We start from the raw sequence: 17,548 nt of genomic DNA, 5'->3' as shown, positions 1-17,548 counted from the left end.
CACAATTTTCTGACGCGTCTGACAATAATAATATCAGCGACAATCGGTGTATTTGATGCTTGTTTGTTATACGAACAAAATGACAAAAAAAAAGGTTTTTACATCGTATTGTTTGACCATGAATTTATTTGTAAACTATCACGAGTCACCACTGTGTAGGTTTTCATGCTAAAATGTCTATAAAAGTCGTGTTATGCTTGTCGAAAGATTTAGACTCAGTAACATAACTCTCCTGTCACACTTCACACATAAAGGTATTCTGGCGTGACCCCCGGCCAACGCCATCCGACGCCATCCGACGCCACGCCTGCATTAATATACGCTTTTCCCCGGGACAAAAATAAATAGAGTTTGTTGTAAACGCTCAGGTCCTTGTCGTCCACAAGAGTTTAGACTTCACAATGATTATTAAATGGTTTACCGATGATGGTTCCTTCATAATTATTACAAGTATACACTTGTGTATATAATACACTTGAACTTCCTGATATAAGAAGAGCTTTTTACTTTCCCCTGACTCAGCAAATTCCACCTTTTCACACGTCTTCTCTGCTCAGTTTAATGAAATCTTCATATGGAGTGGTTCTTCTCAGCACCCTTAGGCTGATGTTTCTCAAGAGTTGCCGCCGTGATCCCACTCACTATACCCTCCTCGCGATAATATATAGCCGCCCCACCTTTTGGCTCACGGGCGGTGAAACCTCAGAGCGCCTGACCATTTGAAAATGTGAATAATCCGACACTGCCCGGAGCGCGAGCGAAACCCTTCCAATGATTCAGCAGATCAAGTGATCTTGACACCTTCCGTGCGACTGATGGCTTTCCCAGAGTTCCACCAGTCCAGTGTGTGTGTGTGTGTGTGTGTGTGTGTGTTGGTGCGAGGTGATAATTGGGAGACTTTCTTCTCCTGCTGTTCTGCTGGTGGGTCTGTCCCAGTTGTTCCACCAACTCTGTAATTCTCTCTGATGCCCCAGACAGTCCTGAAGACACTAGTTTTCTACTCTTGTTTGGGGGGCTCATAGTTTGTCTGGAGTGGCTGTTTGAGGAGATAAAGTTTGGGGTGAGTGTGGGGGTGTGAGTGTGGGGGGGCACCTCTCCTGGCGGCTGTGGATCAAGAGTGTTAAGTGCTCGAAGAAACACTTCTGTCTGAGAAGTAAAGGAGGTCGCTTCCTCGGGATTTGCTTTCTTTGGATTGTTGCAGTTATTTTTGAGCGGGTGTTAAAACTGCAGGTGGTGCTAGGGAGTTGGCTTCGGGCGTAACTTATGAGGAGTTGAACAGGAAGCGTCCCCGAAGTCGAGGAAAAATGTTGGGAAAAGGACAAGCTGGTGGATTCCCATCAGACGCGAGCGGTGACGTCTTCCAAAGGTAAGAGAGATTCACCGGTGGACGACACGAGTGCTTGTTTCAAGGGTTTAGGCCAATGTTTGATGAAACTATTCAATGTATGTAATATAGCGTATGGACGACTAACTAACCTCTGCACTTTGTGTGACAAACTTGATAAACACTCAGTTTATTCAAGTTTAAGATGAATAAAACAACGATTTTGATATATACGCTTAATGTGTTTTTCGAGGTATTTTTAAATATAATAATACAATATATATATTATTATTTTTATAATGTTCATAATGTTCTGGTTTCATCAGTAATGAGTATTGTTTGTGTGTAGTTATATATATATATATATATATATGTATATATATATATACATATATATATACACACACACGTTATTCCAGCTAAAAACTAAACGAAATATATATATTAATTGTCAATTTAATAAAAAAGTTTAATATATCTTACATTTAAATAGAAAAGTAAAAATGTATTATTTGACCAGATGTATGTCACGCAAAGTTGGCCAAACTCTATAATATATATACTGAATATTAAAGTAGTTTTCAGCGTTAGTTTTCAGCATATTAAAGTAGTTTTCAGCGTTAAGTTTTCAGCATATTAAAGTAGTTTTCAGTAATTTTCAATAACTACTTTTGTGTAACAAAAGTCAAATAGTTTTAGCTGTTGAGGACTTATATCTATACATTTGCCGTGAGAGAAAAAAAAAAGTAGTGTAATTAATGTAAATTATTTTTAAATATTGTTAATATAATCAAATAACATTTTCAGTTGTAACGACTCTAAATCCAATGCTTTAAAGTTGCTAATTGTTGGAGGAACATCGGCCTTTGCGAGGATTTATGATACAAGTCCAGCGTGGTAAACATGCCGTATACCATGATTTTAACCTTTTCCATATTTCACTTTCCTCGTCTTACCCCGGGTCCACCTGCCGGCCCTATATCACTCTGGTGGCGTGTCACGCAGGAGAAAGTGTCTCCAACACTTCCTCGCAGACTTCACACATGACTTCAGCTCAGTCTTCACACTCGTCTGATCGCGCTTTTACAGCCGGAACCTGTTTAGCTTCACGCCGCGCTGCTTCTGAAACCTTGACGCGCGAGGATGTCTCGGGGAAGGTAATTCGCTTTGTATCTCACTGTGAGCGACTTTCAATTAGTTTCAATTAGTTTCACGTCTTATGAATTTTTGACTGTTTTCGTCTTTGCCATTTCATTTTAAAATGACATCTGAAAATGTTGCATTTTAAACTAGCACGAGTTTCAGGATTCATATAAGTTAATACAAGTTAATGACTCAAATTAAGTGAATCATCTCTTTATTATAGTTAAGTGATATAAAAAATATATAATGGCCAAAAAGCATTTTAATGCTACTTTGAAAGATTTTGGTTAATTGTTTACATACATGATTGAAACAAATAAATTACAAATACATCCCTTTTTGTCAACGTATTTAATGTATTTTGGATCTGAAAAACAATTGAGTAAATACAACATTGAATCTGTTTCTGTGGGGAAAAGTAAACATGCATCAGTTACATTCACCGTTAAAATTAAGTTAATCTAAGAAGGTGAGCGTACGTCACAAAATAATAGAGTAAATCTCAGGAACCAGCACCTGAGCCATGTGTTCAAGGCTCTGTTGACACGTGGAGACAACTGTGGTTAAGCTCCATGTTAAACGGCTGACAGTTGCATGGCACAGGTCAAAGGTCACCAATGGCTAATAGTTACCACAGTCATGTCGGAATTCTCCTTACATGATGGTGCACTGTACGTCTGTGTGTGTGTGTGTGTGTGTGTGTGTGTGTGTGTGTGTGTGTGTGTGTGTGTGTGTGTGTGTTTGTGTGTGCTGTACCTATATAAGTAATTAAGTAAGTAAGTAAGTAATATTTATTTATATAGCGCTTTTCGAGACCAGGGTCACAAAGCGCTTAAACAATCAAAACAATACTCAAAAAAGTACATACTTTAAAGATCAAGATAATACTGAGAACAACACAGGAGTATAACTTTAAATCTGAGGACATGCAGACAGTTAACCTCTATAAGTGTAGATATTATCATGTTGTTGTTAGATTTCAAAGAATCTCATCATTGACGTCTCTCAAGACGTTGGCTATGATTGAAATGATTAAACTTAAACAACCCCCACCTTATTTACCAACTTATTAATTTATTACATGCTAATTATAATTCCACATCAATTAAAATACAGTATTAATAACATCGTTGTAAGGGCTTTATTACCAATTGAATAGTTTTATTTTACGTATATACATATATCGATACAGGGACAACGACAGGATATATAGTGATAGTGTAGTAACAAGGATATATGTGTAGTATTGTCGAGTACTTGACTCTGTTGTTGTGTTAGTGTAGTAACAAGTATATATGTGTAGTATTGCCCAGTACTTGACTCTGGTGTTGTGATAGTGTAGTAACAAGGATATATGTGTAGTATTGCCCAGTATTTTACTCTGGTGTTGTGATAGTGTAGTAACAAGGATATATGTGTAGTATTGCCCAGTACTTGACTCTGGTGTTGTGATAGTGTAGGAACAAGGATATATGTGTAGTATTGTCGAGTACTTGACTCTGGTGTTGTGATAGTGTAGTAACAAGAATATATGTGTATTATTGACCAGTACTTGACTCTGGTGTTGTGATAGTGTAGTAACAAGAATATATGTGTATTATTGACCAGTACTTGACTCTGGTGTTGTGATAGTGTAGTAACAAGAATATATGTGTATTATTGACCAGTACTTGACCAGACTCTTGACAAGGACGTAACTACTTTCATTTGTTTTCAAACCAAAATATGTCCAAACATCAGCTTTAAAAGCTTCTGGACTCATTGTATCCTCTCGTCCTCAGTCATCGATGGGATCTCGCAGGATTCAATTATTCCTTCAGAAAGTACTGACTTCTTGTTGAAAATATTCATGGTCATCTTTAGTTTTCTGTATAAAATATTCTTTTGAAATTGAGTTGTTTGTTCAAGCATCTGAGAAAAAGAAAAACATCTTTTAATTGGTTATATATAAAGCTTTTTTAAAAACTGGTATTTGACAGTTGTTTGCCTCTTAAGTCAAAGTACACTGTCGGCGATTATCAAGTTATAACTGGAATTCCTTCCCTGACACGGCGAGGATGAGCGACGCGACCCTTCGAGCACCAGCCCTGCTATCTATAGTTCCCCAATAACATAGATGCCAGATTTCAGTGTCATGTAAAAGCACAGAGCCGTCCACCATCGCAGTGGTCCAGGACCACACCTCTGTGGTGATAATTCACTTGGTGCTCCTTTATTAGTGCTGTGCTCTCTGTTGACTGCTTTCCAAATGTGTCAGCTGGTGGAGGCTGCAGCCTTTATTAATTCAGTAATGTTGTGTCAAGTCGTCTGATGACCGGATCATGTGTTAAGATGTCTAATGCCTTGTAATGAACTGTGGGTTAAGAACCCAGTGTTGACTTTCCACGCTCAGTTTCCGACAGTGATTTTAAATCAGCTGTGATACAAATAGTCTCTGTTTCATATACTACAATATATGTGTATAAGTACAACATCAACCATGTTATTGAATGAACGTACAGTGTGCATCGCATGTGTGTGTTTGGTCACTTTATATATATATATTTCAAGTTTATTTTGATGCATTACAGCAGGTATTTTAAATTCAATCACAATTTTTTTTCACAGCCCTTATACTGATCTTTAACGCTATCTAAACCCATAAAATTCCCTCTCTTAATCCTAGCGGTGTGAGAAAAAATACTCCATATTCAACGGCATTGTATCAGTTTATTTTTTCAAGCTATATATATATATATATGTATATATATATATATATACTTTTAAAGTTTTTGTTAATTTATACTCAATAGAATGTGGTATAAAATAAAAACAACTAGCTATTTCAATATCATAACAGTTAACATGGAAATTTTCCTGCGTTTATTCATTTTGGTGTTGCAATTAAACCTCCGGCCGCTAGATTGCAGTCCTAAAGGAACAACGACATCCCAGCGATGACTGAGGATGAGAGGATACAGTTGACTTAAACAGCTTTTTGGCCGTTGTTTGGAGTGAGTGGAAGACACTGGAACAACTACAATTCAGAGTCTCTGCCAGAGTGTCTGGCAGAACAAAAACAAACAAACCTTTTTAAGTCTTTTTCTTCTAAAATCGATCAGAAAAGGAAAAGTATGTTGAAATCAATCGTCAGACTTTTAATGGCTGTAATTGAATGTCATTTTTTTGTTAGGGATACGTTTGTTTTTCTTTTTAACTCCATTCTGTTCTATGATTGAAATTTGTATTTATTGTGCCTTTTAAAATCATTTTATTAACATCTCCCAGGTTTGATGAATACATCAGTTTTTTTGCGACTATATTTGGCTCATTTGTCGTCGACAAATCATGGTTTTAGGCCAAACACTATATGCTCGTCATCACTAACGGTTTGATCGTGACCGTATGTGGCAGCAAGTGTCAGCGTGAAAAAGTGTGATGATTTGTGGCAACATTAAGTTATAGTTAGACGTATTATATGGCAGGGGTTGAGGATCTGGTTGCCGAGGGCCCTCGTTCCTATTGGTTTTCCCCGTACGGCGGCAGCGGATCCACGTGTTCCCGATCACACCTTTTCGCTGGAGATCTCGCCGAGGGCCGACGGGGCCAACATTTCGGGAGACGCCGTCCTTCACGAGTCTCTGCCGGTGGCATTCGGTGTTAAGCCTGTCCCTTAAAACTTAACGGATTTCACAGTGATTTACGCCCGCGTTTACGAACGGCCGTGTTAGATGCTGCCATCTTGTCAACGGTTTGGAAACTGGATGAAGGAAAATAAGGTCGTTGACACGGATCAGGACGGAATGTTTGTGACGATTACACTTGGAATTCAACTATAACTGGCATTAAAATGATTCTGATTCTGAAAAACAACATTAGACAAAACGGTCACAAAGTTTAATACTACTATTTAAAAAAATGTTGTCTTTGGAGATGTGATTGATGATGATGATGATGATGATGTTTGTCGTCTCCTGCCTCTGGAGCTCAGACGGCAATATAAGGTTTGTTCCCTCGGGGCATGTTCGGCGTTCACATTTCGTCTTTGCTGAAACATTGCAGCTGCAATTTCACATACTGTACATCTGCATGTTTCTTGGCTTGAAATATTTATGCTGGCGTCTGAGATTTCACACGCGTGGAATCCAGAATGTTAGACCGGACAAAGAAACCTTGACTACAGGAAGAGAGGGTCCCAAGAGACCAGCACTCAGATTCATTCATCCGTCAACAGAGACCATGTTGTTGTATCTTGGACGGACATTCTCTTTGAATAATGGAGTCATTTTCCTAAATGGGTTTAAGTTTAAACATTTGCTCTTCCTTGTCTATTGAATATTTCTTCACATATGAATGAAAAGGTTTATTCTTAGTAAAGACTTATAATATTTGTATTATTAGATTACACTTAATTAAAGTCACATTCCCCATATTGTTCTAAAATCCTCTAATTTCAAGATATTAAAAGACTTAAGTTAAATTACACCTGAATTGCTTGTTAACAATAAAAAATAAATCTTACCATAGGTTTAGAAATAACTCTTCTTTTTAGAAACAGAAAATGTTCCTTACCTGAGTTTTTTAGCTATAAAACAGTAATTTAGGTCATTTTTGTCTCTTTATATGTTCAAATAAGACCCTTTTTTGGACACATCAGGTGAATGTAGCTCATCATTCGCTCAAATGAAAACCTTCAGTTTTTTCAGTGAGATTAGTTTGAGCAGGATGACGGTAGTGGGCTAACATTTATTTAGTCATCATAGGTTCTAACTGAGTGTAGGTTTGTGATTATGTTAGTTACTTTCAAACTAAGAAAATGGAGCAAGTAAGGAGTTGCTGGAATACTGTGGTTTAGCATTAATACAGTATATATATCCTCTTAGGACTTTAACAGCGTAACTGTTGTCCACATTAAATGAACTAGTGCCTCAAGCCAGAAGAAAGAAGGGAACAAAACAATAAAGCCTTAGTGTAATTTGGATAAAAAAAAGTTATTAGCGGAGACAAAAACAATGGGTATAATAATGCAATTACATGATAAATATAAAACATTGAGTCTTACATTATCCCCATGTATATACAATATATTTACTTCCTTATATAAATAATAAAACACATGGAAAAAACTTGCAAATATGATGTTTTCTTTTTCCAATGTTTCATTTTATTGAATTTTCAAGTAAAAGTAATTAAGTCTTAAAACAAGAAAGTTATATTCATATTCAGTGGTCATTCACTTCACAATTATCATTCAAACACACCAACACACACATAGAGTTGTTGCATACAAAGGTTGAATACACTATATACTGTATAAATACCTCAAATATTGTCATATTGTAAATAAGTAAGTAATATTTGTTACTTAATATTTGAAAGTGCTTTTCCAGACCAGGTACACAAAGCGCTTAAACAATGAAATTAATACTCAATAAAATATATACTTATACACCGAGAGGAACACAGGAGTCTCAGAAAATCAAGGAAAATCCTGCACGAATAAAAATGTCTTGTGAATAATTTACATATAAATGAAGTGTTTTATTCACAAGTCATCTCTCATTAGCAGGACTGAAGGGTTGGAGACGAGTCAACAGTAAATCATTCAAGTTTTGTCATAGAATGTTTCCATCCTCTTTTTTTGTTTGGTTCAACTGTTGTCTTTATTCTTGGCAGCTGTTATCGACGTCTCGTGCCGCTCTCAGCAGAGCGTCGTCTGTGTAGAACAACAGTGACGGAGGGCTGACTAAATAAACAGCGTCTTCATGCTGTGACAGTTTGTGAAACAGATTAGAAAACTGCGAGCTGGTCTCACCCAAAATACCCTCGGCGAGGAAGAGGAGCGCCTGGAGGGCTTTCTGTGTGTCAGCACGACACTAAACGCGTTCAGTGCATTTCCTGATGATTAACCTCGGCCTGATCTATCGCAGCTCAGGGACGACACGTTCACACGACGGTGTAGAAGACGAAGAGGGAGTCCATCGTGACTTTTACTGGCAACAAAAAAAAGAGATTGCTTATAAATAAAGGTTCATGCTTTTGTGTATCTGCGAGTCCCAGCTGTCAGTGAGTCATGAGCGTGGAAATAGAAGCGTTGTTCCTGCTCGCCAGCAGCCAGTGGATTTATTAGTTACCACAGTAATCTAAAGATAAGTCTCGCTCAGGCCTGTCTGATAAGTATTTATTAGTATTAAACTGTGATTAACGACCGTTACTTGACCTTTTAAAAATAACCCATATCCCTCCATGTTTGTTGACTTTTATAAAGACTTTTTATACCCTAGTTCAATCCAAGTGTATTTTGTTTTCTTTATATGACATTATTTCACTCGGAAGATGAAGCTCCTAAAACAAATGTATTCACTCCAGCTATAATTTAACCGTTATTCTCTTCTTTGTGTTTGTCGACATTTATAATATATAAATAGGTTACTGTAGGTTCTATCAAAAACTGTCTTACTAATTTGTTTGGATTATATATATCCTTACCCCTTCATGTTTGGTGATATTTATACTTTTATCCAAGTATATTTTGTTTTCTTGTCATTTTTTCAGTCACACAATGAAGCTTATGAAACAATTTTATTCGCTGCAGCTATGATTTTAACATCTGTATTTCTTTGTTTATTCTTTCTTCTTCTACGTGCTTGTTGACATTTATAAAGATTACTGTTGGTAACAGTTTTATTTATGTTTTTTTTTCCAGATAAAATATCCTTATCCCTCAATGTTTTTTTACATTTAGATTTATATTCAATACTTTTATCAAGTCCAAGTATATATTTTTTTTCTTAACTGATATTTTTCAATCACGCAAAGATACACAACCATACTCATAAATCTATTTCATTCACCTTATAATTGTTATATATTTGTACTTCTTCTTCCTATCTGTTGACATTTATAAAGATATTTTATACTTTTATTTAATCCTAGTATACATTTGTTACTAACAAGAGATTGTATCCGTCGCACAATAATGCTCATGCTTCGTTCACTCCAGCTAAAATTGCAACTTTTTGTTTATTTGTACTTTATCATACAATTGATAGGAATTCAAACAAGATGTCCTTGTGAAGTTAAGATCAACAGACTATTTGAATGAATAAACTTAAGTCAAGAATGTAATGATTATAAACCTACTAGGATGCAAGTTTCACGTCTAACATGACGTTTTTATTTGTTCAGGCTTTTCTTGATTTTCTGGAACTCCTGTTGTGTTATCAGTGTTATCTTGATCTTTAAAGTATATACTTTATTGAATATTGTTTTGATTGTTTAAGCGCTTTGTGACCCTGGTCTGGAAAAGCGCTATATAAATAAAAATGACTTACTTACTTACTTACTTATATCATCAGTTGCTCGTATAGAACACGTCTGACTCTGTTGGTTGTTGTGTAACTTTCATAACTTGTCATTTACCCAAAGAAAACATTGAACGAGCAGCTCTTGTATTGTCGACTCGGTGTTGAAGAAGCGCTACAGTCGTGCGAACATCCACTGTTTATCTGCGCGTGTAACTTTAGATGCTGCAAATCTGTTTTAATGTTCATTGACAGATGTGGAAGATTAATTCTCGCAGGCGTCTGATATCTGTCTAATACACCGTACATAAACGTGTGTATCCACGATGCTGTGTCGGATTGTGTTGTCGACACAAGCTGGACTGGATCCGTTAGTACGACGTGAAATGACTTTCTTAAGGTGGAAACTTTTAAACTAGAACATTTGGTGATAAATATATTTGTCGTTTTAATACTGTGGATCATTTTTAATACTCCCTCGGTATGTGGCTGCTGAGGAGGATTTTCCTATTTTCACTTAAAATCTGTCACCTCAGAGTTGTTGGAGCAGCTGTGAGCGAGAAGCTCGCGCCTTCTAATTTGGTTAATTTGTGCTAATGATTCTAACAGCTTGGGACGTCCGTGGTCGCCTGACGGCAGAAGTGCGAGACCATATGGCCAAACTTATTTCTCACGCGTCGGAAAAAGACGGAAAGATAATCTATCCTGATCTAAAAGCATGCTGTTTATAACCCTAAATAATGTTGGTAAATAGTAAGGAGTTGTTCTATTTTGGTCACGTGTTTGACATTTAAATCCATCTTACGTAACCAATAAATCAAATACCATTTTCTAAATTAAAGCTTAAAATAAAATTACATTTAAATGATGCCAACAAGCTTAAACATGTGTTTAAGAATCGAGAGAGTCTTGTGTGGGAATATTGTCTTACCAGGAAAAACTTCCAAGGTTTCTAGATGGTATTTGTGTTTTTTCATTTACCTGCTCCTTCAATACTCATAGATCTAAAACGCTCGACGTAACGAAATTCAGTTATTGGTCAAAGATGATGCCTTTAAGGTTTTTTTTAATCCAATTTTCCTTTATTTATTTCAGTGTTTAGTTATTTGTTCCTTAATCATTTAGATGGAAGAGGTTCTGTAGAATCATAAACCTTATTTTAAATGCCATTTTCATATTGAGTATTTGAATTTTGCTATATAAATACTGTACGATAGGTTACCTCTTTTTATTTAGCAGCTTTAACTAGCTGGTATGTTTATCAAAAATGTTGTAAACAGGATAACAAATATTACCTTCCATTATTCCAACAACAACCAGGACCGGTTTGCCGGTTTAATCTGCCAGAGATCCCTTCTCTGTGACCTTTCACTTGGATGTCTGGTCTAAAGAGAGAACGGAGAACCATGTTGGACCGTAAGTCATGTTCAAAACCCAAAACTTAAATAGATAATTGGTCAGGTGTCACTCGAGGATACATTTATTTCCATATTTCCTCCATGTGGCCCACGGACCTGCCTAACGTCTCTTTGGCTTATGAACACTGTTGGTCTCCGTCGTATGCTCGACTGTCATCCGAACAATGACGGGGAGGTGAGACGCGACCAGACCTTCTATTGGCTGGAAGGTTAAAGAGGGACGATGTGGCGGGGTGTGACCGTGAGCACGAGAGCCGTGACAGATGGTAAAATGCATTGCTTGCTTTGGACGGAGAAGAAGCGGAGTGAGGTAAGAACAGAGAGAAAGTGTGAAATGTGAGGAAGGATGGATGGACCGAGGGGAGGGGATGTGGGAAAAGAGGCGACGTCACCTTGTGTACGGATATAGCTCTGATGTTGCTGACCACAGCCGGGGAAGACTTGGAGCGGAGTCTAAACCCGGGGGTGTATCGTCTGTGCTGCGAGAAGTGGTCTGAAACTTTGTCTGTGAAACATCGTAATAAATCAGAATATCACTGCCGACCGTGGCAGTGGACAGGATAACAGACTGCAGTGAAAAAGAATGATCTGTCAACAGCAAAAGCTATAAATAACTATTCCAGAGCAGCAGAAAAATGGCTGTTAAGAGTCAGTTGTCGAACATTCATTCTCCGGGCTGACATCCTCTGGCCGTTACGTTAAGTTAAGTTTTCTTTGTATGTAACACCTCCTCCGTATGAGGTGCTATAGATCGTCACCACTTTCTTATCTTTACACACAGAACTCTGATATGCTTTATTGGCTTTATCAAGAACCAATTTTTTTTTACAATATAAATGGAGTTTTACTCTTGCTGTTTATTTCTTTATTAGGAAATTTGCTTTTTTTTTTGTTGCACACAGGTGATAGAATTGAACCGTGAACAAACAAAAAATACAAAGGCCATGTTATTTAGTTTTAAATATTTTTTTATCACCCTTTAACATGCTTACAGGGTCTTAAAATAGTGCTAAAAAAGGGACAAAAACATTGAAAGACTTTGTAACTTGTTCAATATGATCTATTGTATATGAATTTTCGCACTAAAAATAATGCAGTATTTAGACGGTTTCTGTAGCACCCAGGATAGAACCCAAGCCGACTCAAATAACCTTCATAGGTATAGATATATATATATATTTATAATGGAGAATGAAACTTTGGTTTTAAACAAGATCCCTGCTATGTTGTCTGTGCCTTCAGCATCGCTATAGAAGCAGCACAATCTGACAAGTCCAATAATGCTTAATGCGACTTTGTCTGAAATCCTAGTCGGCTGTTGGGAGACATTCAGCTCTCAGCACCCAGTTAGTCGCTCGGTGTCAGCAAATCACAGGCAACTGGACTTTTCTCGCACCTCCAGTCAGCACGAGTCACACGTGACAGCAGAACACTCGAGAGGAACGTAGATCAATTAAAACTTGTGATCCAGTACATTATTGATCAGGTGTAGGTGTTACTAGGAAGTCTTCCTGCAGGCCAAATACGTGAGTAAGTAAATTAGAACTTGCACTTTAACAATCACAAACAATAGAAAGTTAGAATGCAAACTTTAAAAGGTCAAGACAACATAGAGACAAACACAGCAGTAACAAGAAAATTAAGAGAAAGCACAAATAAAGGTGTCTTAAGATGTTTCTTGAAGGAGTCAGTAGATCATCAAACACAGAAGAAGATCGCTCCAAAGCTTAGGAGCAACAGTCTGGAAGGATTTCTCTCCTCTGGTCCTGAACCGTTCAGGAACCATCAGTAGATTCTGATCCACAGACCTCAGAGCCCGAGCTGGGGTGTAAGTCTGGATCAGATCAGTGATGGAAGGTCTGACCATGAATAGATCTGAAAGTAAGAATCAGAATTTTAAAGTTGATCCTGAAAGAAACTGTAGCCAAAGCAGAGTTTTAAGGATCGGTGAAATGTGAGTTCTTCTACTAGAGCCGGTCAGAATTCTGGCTGCAGAGTTTTGTACTAACTGCAGGCGAGACAGATCCTTCTTGTTTATATTTATTGAAAACGTCAACTCTGGTAGTTCATGTATGTTCTCTGATGAATCATCATGTTGCCATGTGGACCAGGGATTGGTTGACTATTATTAAGATAAAGAAATGTACAGATAAATTGAAAAGGAATATGAAGAACCAATTAAGAAAAATATTGGAAAGAGAAGTTTTTCTATCATAGATAATCTTATTAACTGATTCCATTAGATCCAAAATTATTTTTTCTTCAACTTTCGTTCTATGTGTTTGGTTTGTTAAAAAATCCTTCCCCAGACCAGCTTACTCTGTTGCAATTGGTCAAGAGGAAGAGGTTCAGCTCTGGCATGAAAGTTGTTGCAATTAGACACAGCAATACTGAGGATAATTCATAAAAAAAAAATTAAAATAACAAGAACAAAGTTTCTATAAAAAGAAAGTACAAGATGACACAGTCTAAGTCTAAAGATAAAGAACATAGCTCAAAGATAAATAACAAAGGATACAAAGATTAACATAGAATAGAATGTCAAGTGAACTGCTTAACTTAAAGACACACTTAAACTCATGTAGCATTTTCAGCAGATAAGTCAGTTAAAAAAGGTAAAAATGCAGAGAAGCATCGCTTCAATTACATGTTTTCTTTCTGTCAATAAATGTTTTTGTTGAACTAAAGGGAATGAAGGCATTAATACACATCAATAAATATACTTGATTTGAATGTGAATAGTCTTTGCTGCCTGTATGCTTGAGGAAAGTATTTTATAGTAGATAACACTTAACTTTATCCAAAACGGTGCAAAAATTGACATTTTGTTAGTAGAACTAGGTCAACATATAAGGATAATAAAGATGTCTGATTACGAGGAATCCTGCTCCCTCAAGTATTTGGATCAATTGAATCAGACGTGAATCCGTCAAACAGGTGTCGTTCTCCGCGGTCCTGCGTCAGCACTTCTCTGAACACCGGTGGCAGTTTCTCTAATCGTGGAAGAATTTGCTGGAATGCTCTTTAAGTTCCACACTTGGAAGGCAGCTGTCAAGTCAGAAGGTTCATTTGACCTGCGAGTTTTTCGATGACCCCCAGTCTCCAGGATTACACCGTTCACATGGCGAGGGCGGCCACAACCTGCAGGGGGTAGAGAATGGCAAACACGAAGTAGACGTCGACAACAAGAGCGGCACCATCGCACGACTTCACTATGTCTGGTTCTTTATTCACTGTTGACTGTCAGTTTGTCTTCATTTTAAACATTAACATTCACAAGTTTGCGTCAAACAAGAGCGTAGTGTGTTTTGTTAAGAACCTGGCATTACGATACGTATCAGGATACAGGGTCAACAATACGATATATTATGATAAATTGTGATAGTGTAGAAACAAGGATATATGTGTACTATTGTCGAGTACTTGACTCTGGTGGTGTGATAGTGTAGTAACAAGGATTTATGTGTACTATTGTCCAGTACTTGACTCTGGTGTTGTAATAGTGTAGTAACAAGGATATATGTGTAGTATTGTGGAGTACTTGACTCTGGTGTTGTGATAGTGTAGAAACAAGTATATATGTGTAGTATTGTCGAGTACTTGACTCTGGTGTTGTGATAGTGTAGAGACAAGTATATATGTGTAGTACTGTCGAGTACTTGACTCTGGTGTTGTGATAGTGTAGTAACAAGGATTTATGTGTACTATTGTCCAGTACTTGACTCTGGTGTTGTGATAGTGTAGTAACAAGGATATATGTGTAGTATTGTGGAGTACTTGACTCTGGTGTTGTGATAGTGTAGTAACAAGTATATATGTGTAGTATTGTCGAGTACTTGACTCTGTTGTTGTGATAGTGTAGAAACAAGCATATATGTGTAGTATTTTTGAGTACTTACCGCTGGTGTTGTGATAGTGTAGTAACAAGGATATATGTGTAGTATTGTCCAGTACTTGACTCTGGTGTTGTGAAAGTGTAGTAACAAGTTTATATGTGTAGTATTGTCCAGTACTTGACTCTGGTGTTTCAGAATGTACAGACCACATGACTCTTGACGAAGTAGAAACTTCTTACAATACAAAATATGTCCAAACATCAGCTTTAAAAGGAGCTGGACTCACTGTATCCTCTCATCCTCAGTCATCTCAGGGATCTTGCAGGATATTATTCTTCATTTAGCTGCGCAGGACGTAACAGAAATTTCCCTGAGAGTGTCATCTCAAAGGGATCAATAAAGTGCAGTCTAAGTCTAAGTCTAAGTCTAACAACTGCTGCCATCTTGTGAATGGAGGTTTATAACTGCAACACCAAAAATATCTATGGAGTCTATCCTAGTTTCTGTGGGAGAGAGACGGGGTACATTCTGGGTCCCTTAAATGTAGGGAAAATGATGCAAGTATAATTGAAATGAATAGTTTGGCACAGCGCGCGGTGATGGTTGGTTCTATTTGCTCATCTTTCTGGGAGTCATGTGCTGCATCTCTGGGTGACTCCATAAAAACATTGTGACTGATCCCTGCACAAACCTGCTACTTTACAAGCACCATCAGATACAGCCATGAATCAAGACCGTTCTCATGACAAGCAGCGCCAGCCCGATGGGGGTCGTCAGGGGACAGAAACTATTTCTTCGTGGCACAGATACCGCGCCCATCAGACACCCGTAAATCAGACACAGCAGCCTTCAAGCCCCCTGTTGTGACTGGGCCAAATGTGGTGCAAGACAACCTGACTCTTCTCCTGACCCACACTGTGGCCCTCATGGCATGATGGTCACAGGTGTGTTGGATCGTTCAAGGACTGAAAAAAAGAGGAAAATAAATGAGTCTTCGGTGAACGAGCTGTTGTCGAATCCTGACCTCGCTTGTGTTTTAATTATTTTTCAAAAGTGTACCTCGTATGTTGTGTCTCTAAATTTCATCAAAGAACACTTGAGCAGCGAGTGTGTAGCGCCCCCAGATGGTCGACTCAATATCTCTTTAACATCCATGTGGCTAGCTTTGGTAGGATAGCACCACCTACTGGTGAGAGCAGGGACTAATAGAGCAACGTTACCTCGATATTTATGTTGCTATTAGTGCTTTAAAATTAGAAAACACAAATATATACAAGTGCATTCTGTTGGGTGTGGACGATATTAAAGTCATTATGTGTTTGATTTATCCTTCATTGTTTTATCAAGAAGTCAAAAAAAAAGATAAAATATCAAGCACTAAAATACAAATAAGGAAAAAAAAAATAGAACTGTTTTCCAGAAAATCATCGGGACACTAACAGTATTATATGTGTCAAAGATTTACGAATAATGTCAATTTCTTGCCAATGTTTTGTTGGATAATTTCACAGAAATGTTGATTTGTTTATTTAACACAACTACAGTCGCAGGTTTATCTAAACTTTTTGAAGATATTTTTTTGTTTTATTAATGGTCTGCGTCTCTTTCTCTGTCAGAAAAACAACCAATAAAAACTACAGTATGAAACAGAAACAATGTGGCCCTCGTCAGGTTCAGCGTAGAACATATAGAAAGTGTTTCTGACACTGTTGGCTACAATTTTATTTTGTGGCTCAAACATAGATTTCTCCCGTTCTTTGTTTAGGACTTTGACATTTGTTGTCCCAGAAAATAATTGATGTACATAAGTAAATATTGAGATCATATTAAAAAAAATTAAAAAAAATTAAAACTTTTGTTTTTTATTTTCTTAGTTATTTCATAATATTTTGGCTCCTCTTTTTTGGCTTGACGGCCCCTCACAACAGTCCCAATATAAAGTGTAAAGTGGCCCCTGAAGAAATATACTACCCAGGCCTGAAATAAATGTAATACGTGAATCCTTTGTAAATGTAACTGTCTTTGGTGCAAAAAGGCTTTGTATAATTTTATCTATTACCAGGTATTTAACTTTATTTAAATGATAATGTATTATATATATATATATATATATATATATATATATATATATATATATATATATATATATATATATATATATATTCATCAGGGGTGTGAGAAAAAAGTAAATACACCATTATGTATAGTTCTTCTTTTAGGGTAAGGTAAGGTAAAACTTTATTGATTGAAATTGTTTAAATAATTCTAATTCTTTTTAAATAAATGAAAATCACTGAGGATGAGAGGATACCGTTTACCAGAGCTTCTTGTTTTTAGGGATTTTAGTTCTATCAATTTAACCAAAAGAGAATGGAAATTAAATAAAAAAAAAAACACTTTCTGGTTATTTAATGATTTATAATTCCATTTCCATGATCCACTTTGTCACAATTACTATATACATTCACCATCTGATCCTCTTAAGGGCCTCCCTCGGCCGTTAATGCCGTACTCCCTTTGTGGCGCTGTGGCCCCGTCCCCACT

At 37.0% G+C, this 17,548-nt stretch overlaps 1 protein-coding gene across 1 annotated transcript in view; it reads left to right on the top strand.

Annotated features, from left to right (window-relative positions):
- The first annotated feature begins 1,267 nt into the window (after window positions 1-1,267).
- The window catches only part of rbm20 (RNA binding motif protein 20), a 42,061-nt gene continuing 25,780 nt past the window's right edge, over window positions 1,268-17,548 (top strand). The window contains exon 1 of the mRNA XM_087808324.1: window positions 1,268-1,366. Coding sequence (XP_087664450.1) covers window positions 1,305-1,366 — 62 coding nt within the window. The 5' untranslated portion in view covers window positions 1,268-1,304. The remainder of the gene's footprint in view (window positions 1,367-17,548) is intronic.

Source organism: Callionymus lyra, chromosome 1, assembly GCF_982586985.1.
Source record: "Callionymus lyra chromosome 1, fCalLyr1.hap1.1, whole genome shotgun sequence".
Classification (NCBI taxonomy): domain Eukaryota; kingdom Metazoa; phylum Chordata; class Actinopteri; order Syngnathiformes; family Callionymidae; genus Callionymus; species Callionymus lyra.
Note: the sequence above shows the minus strand (reverse complement) of the source record. Positions and strands in the feature narration are given on the sequence as shown.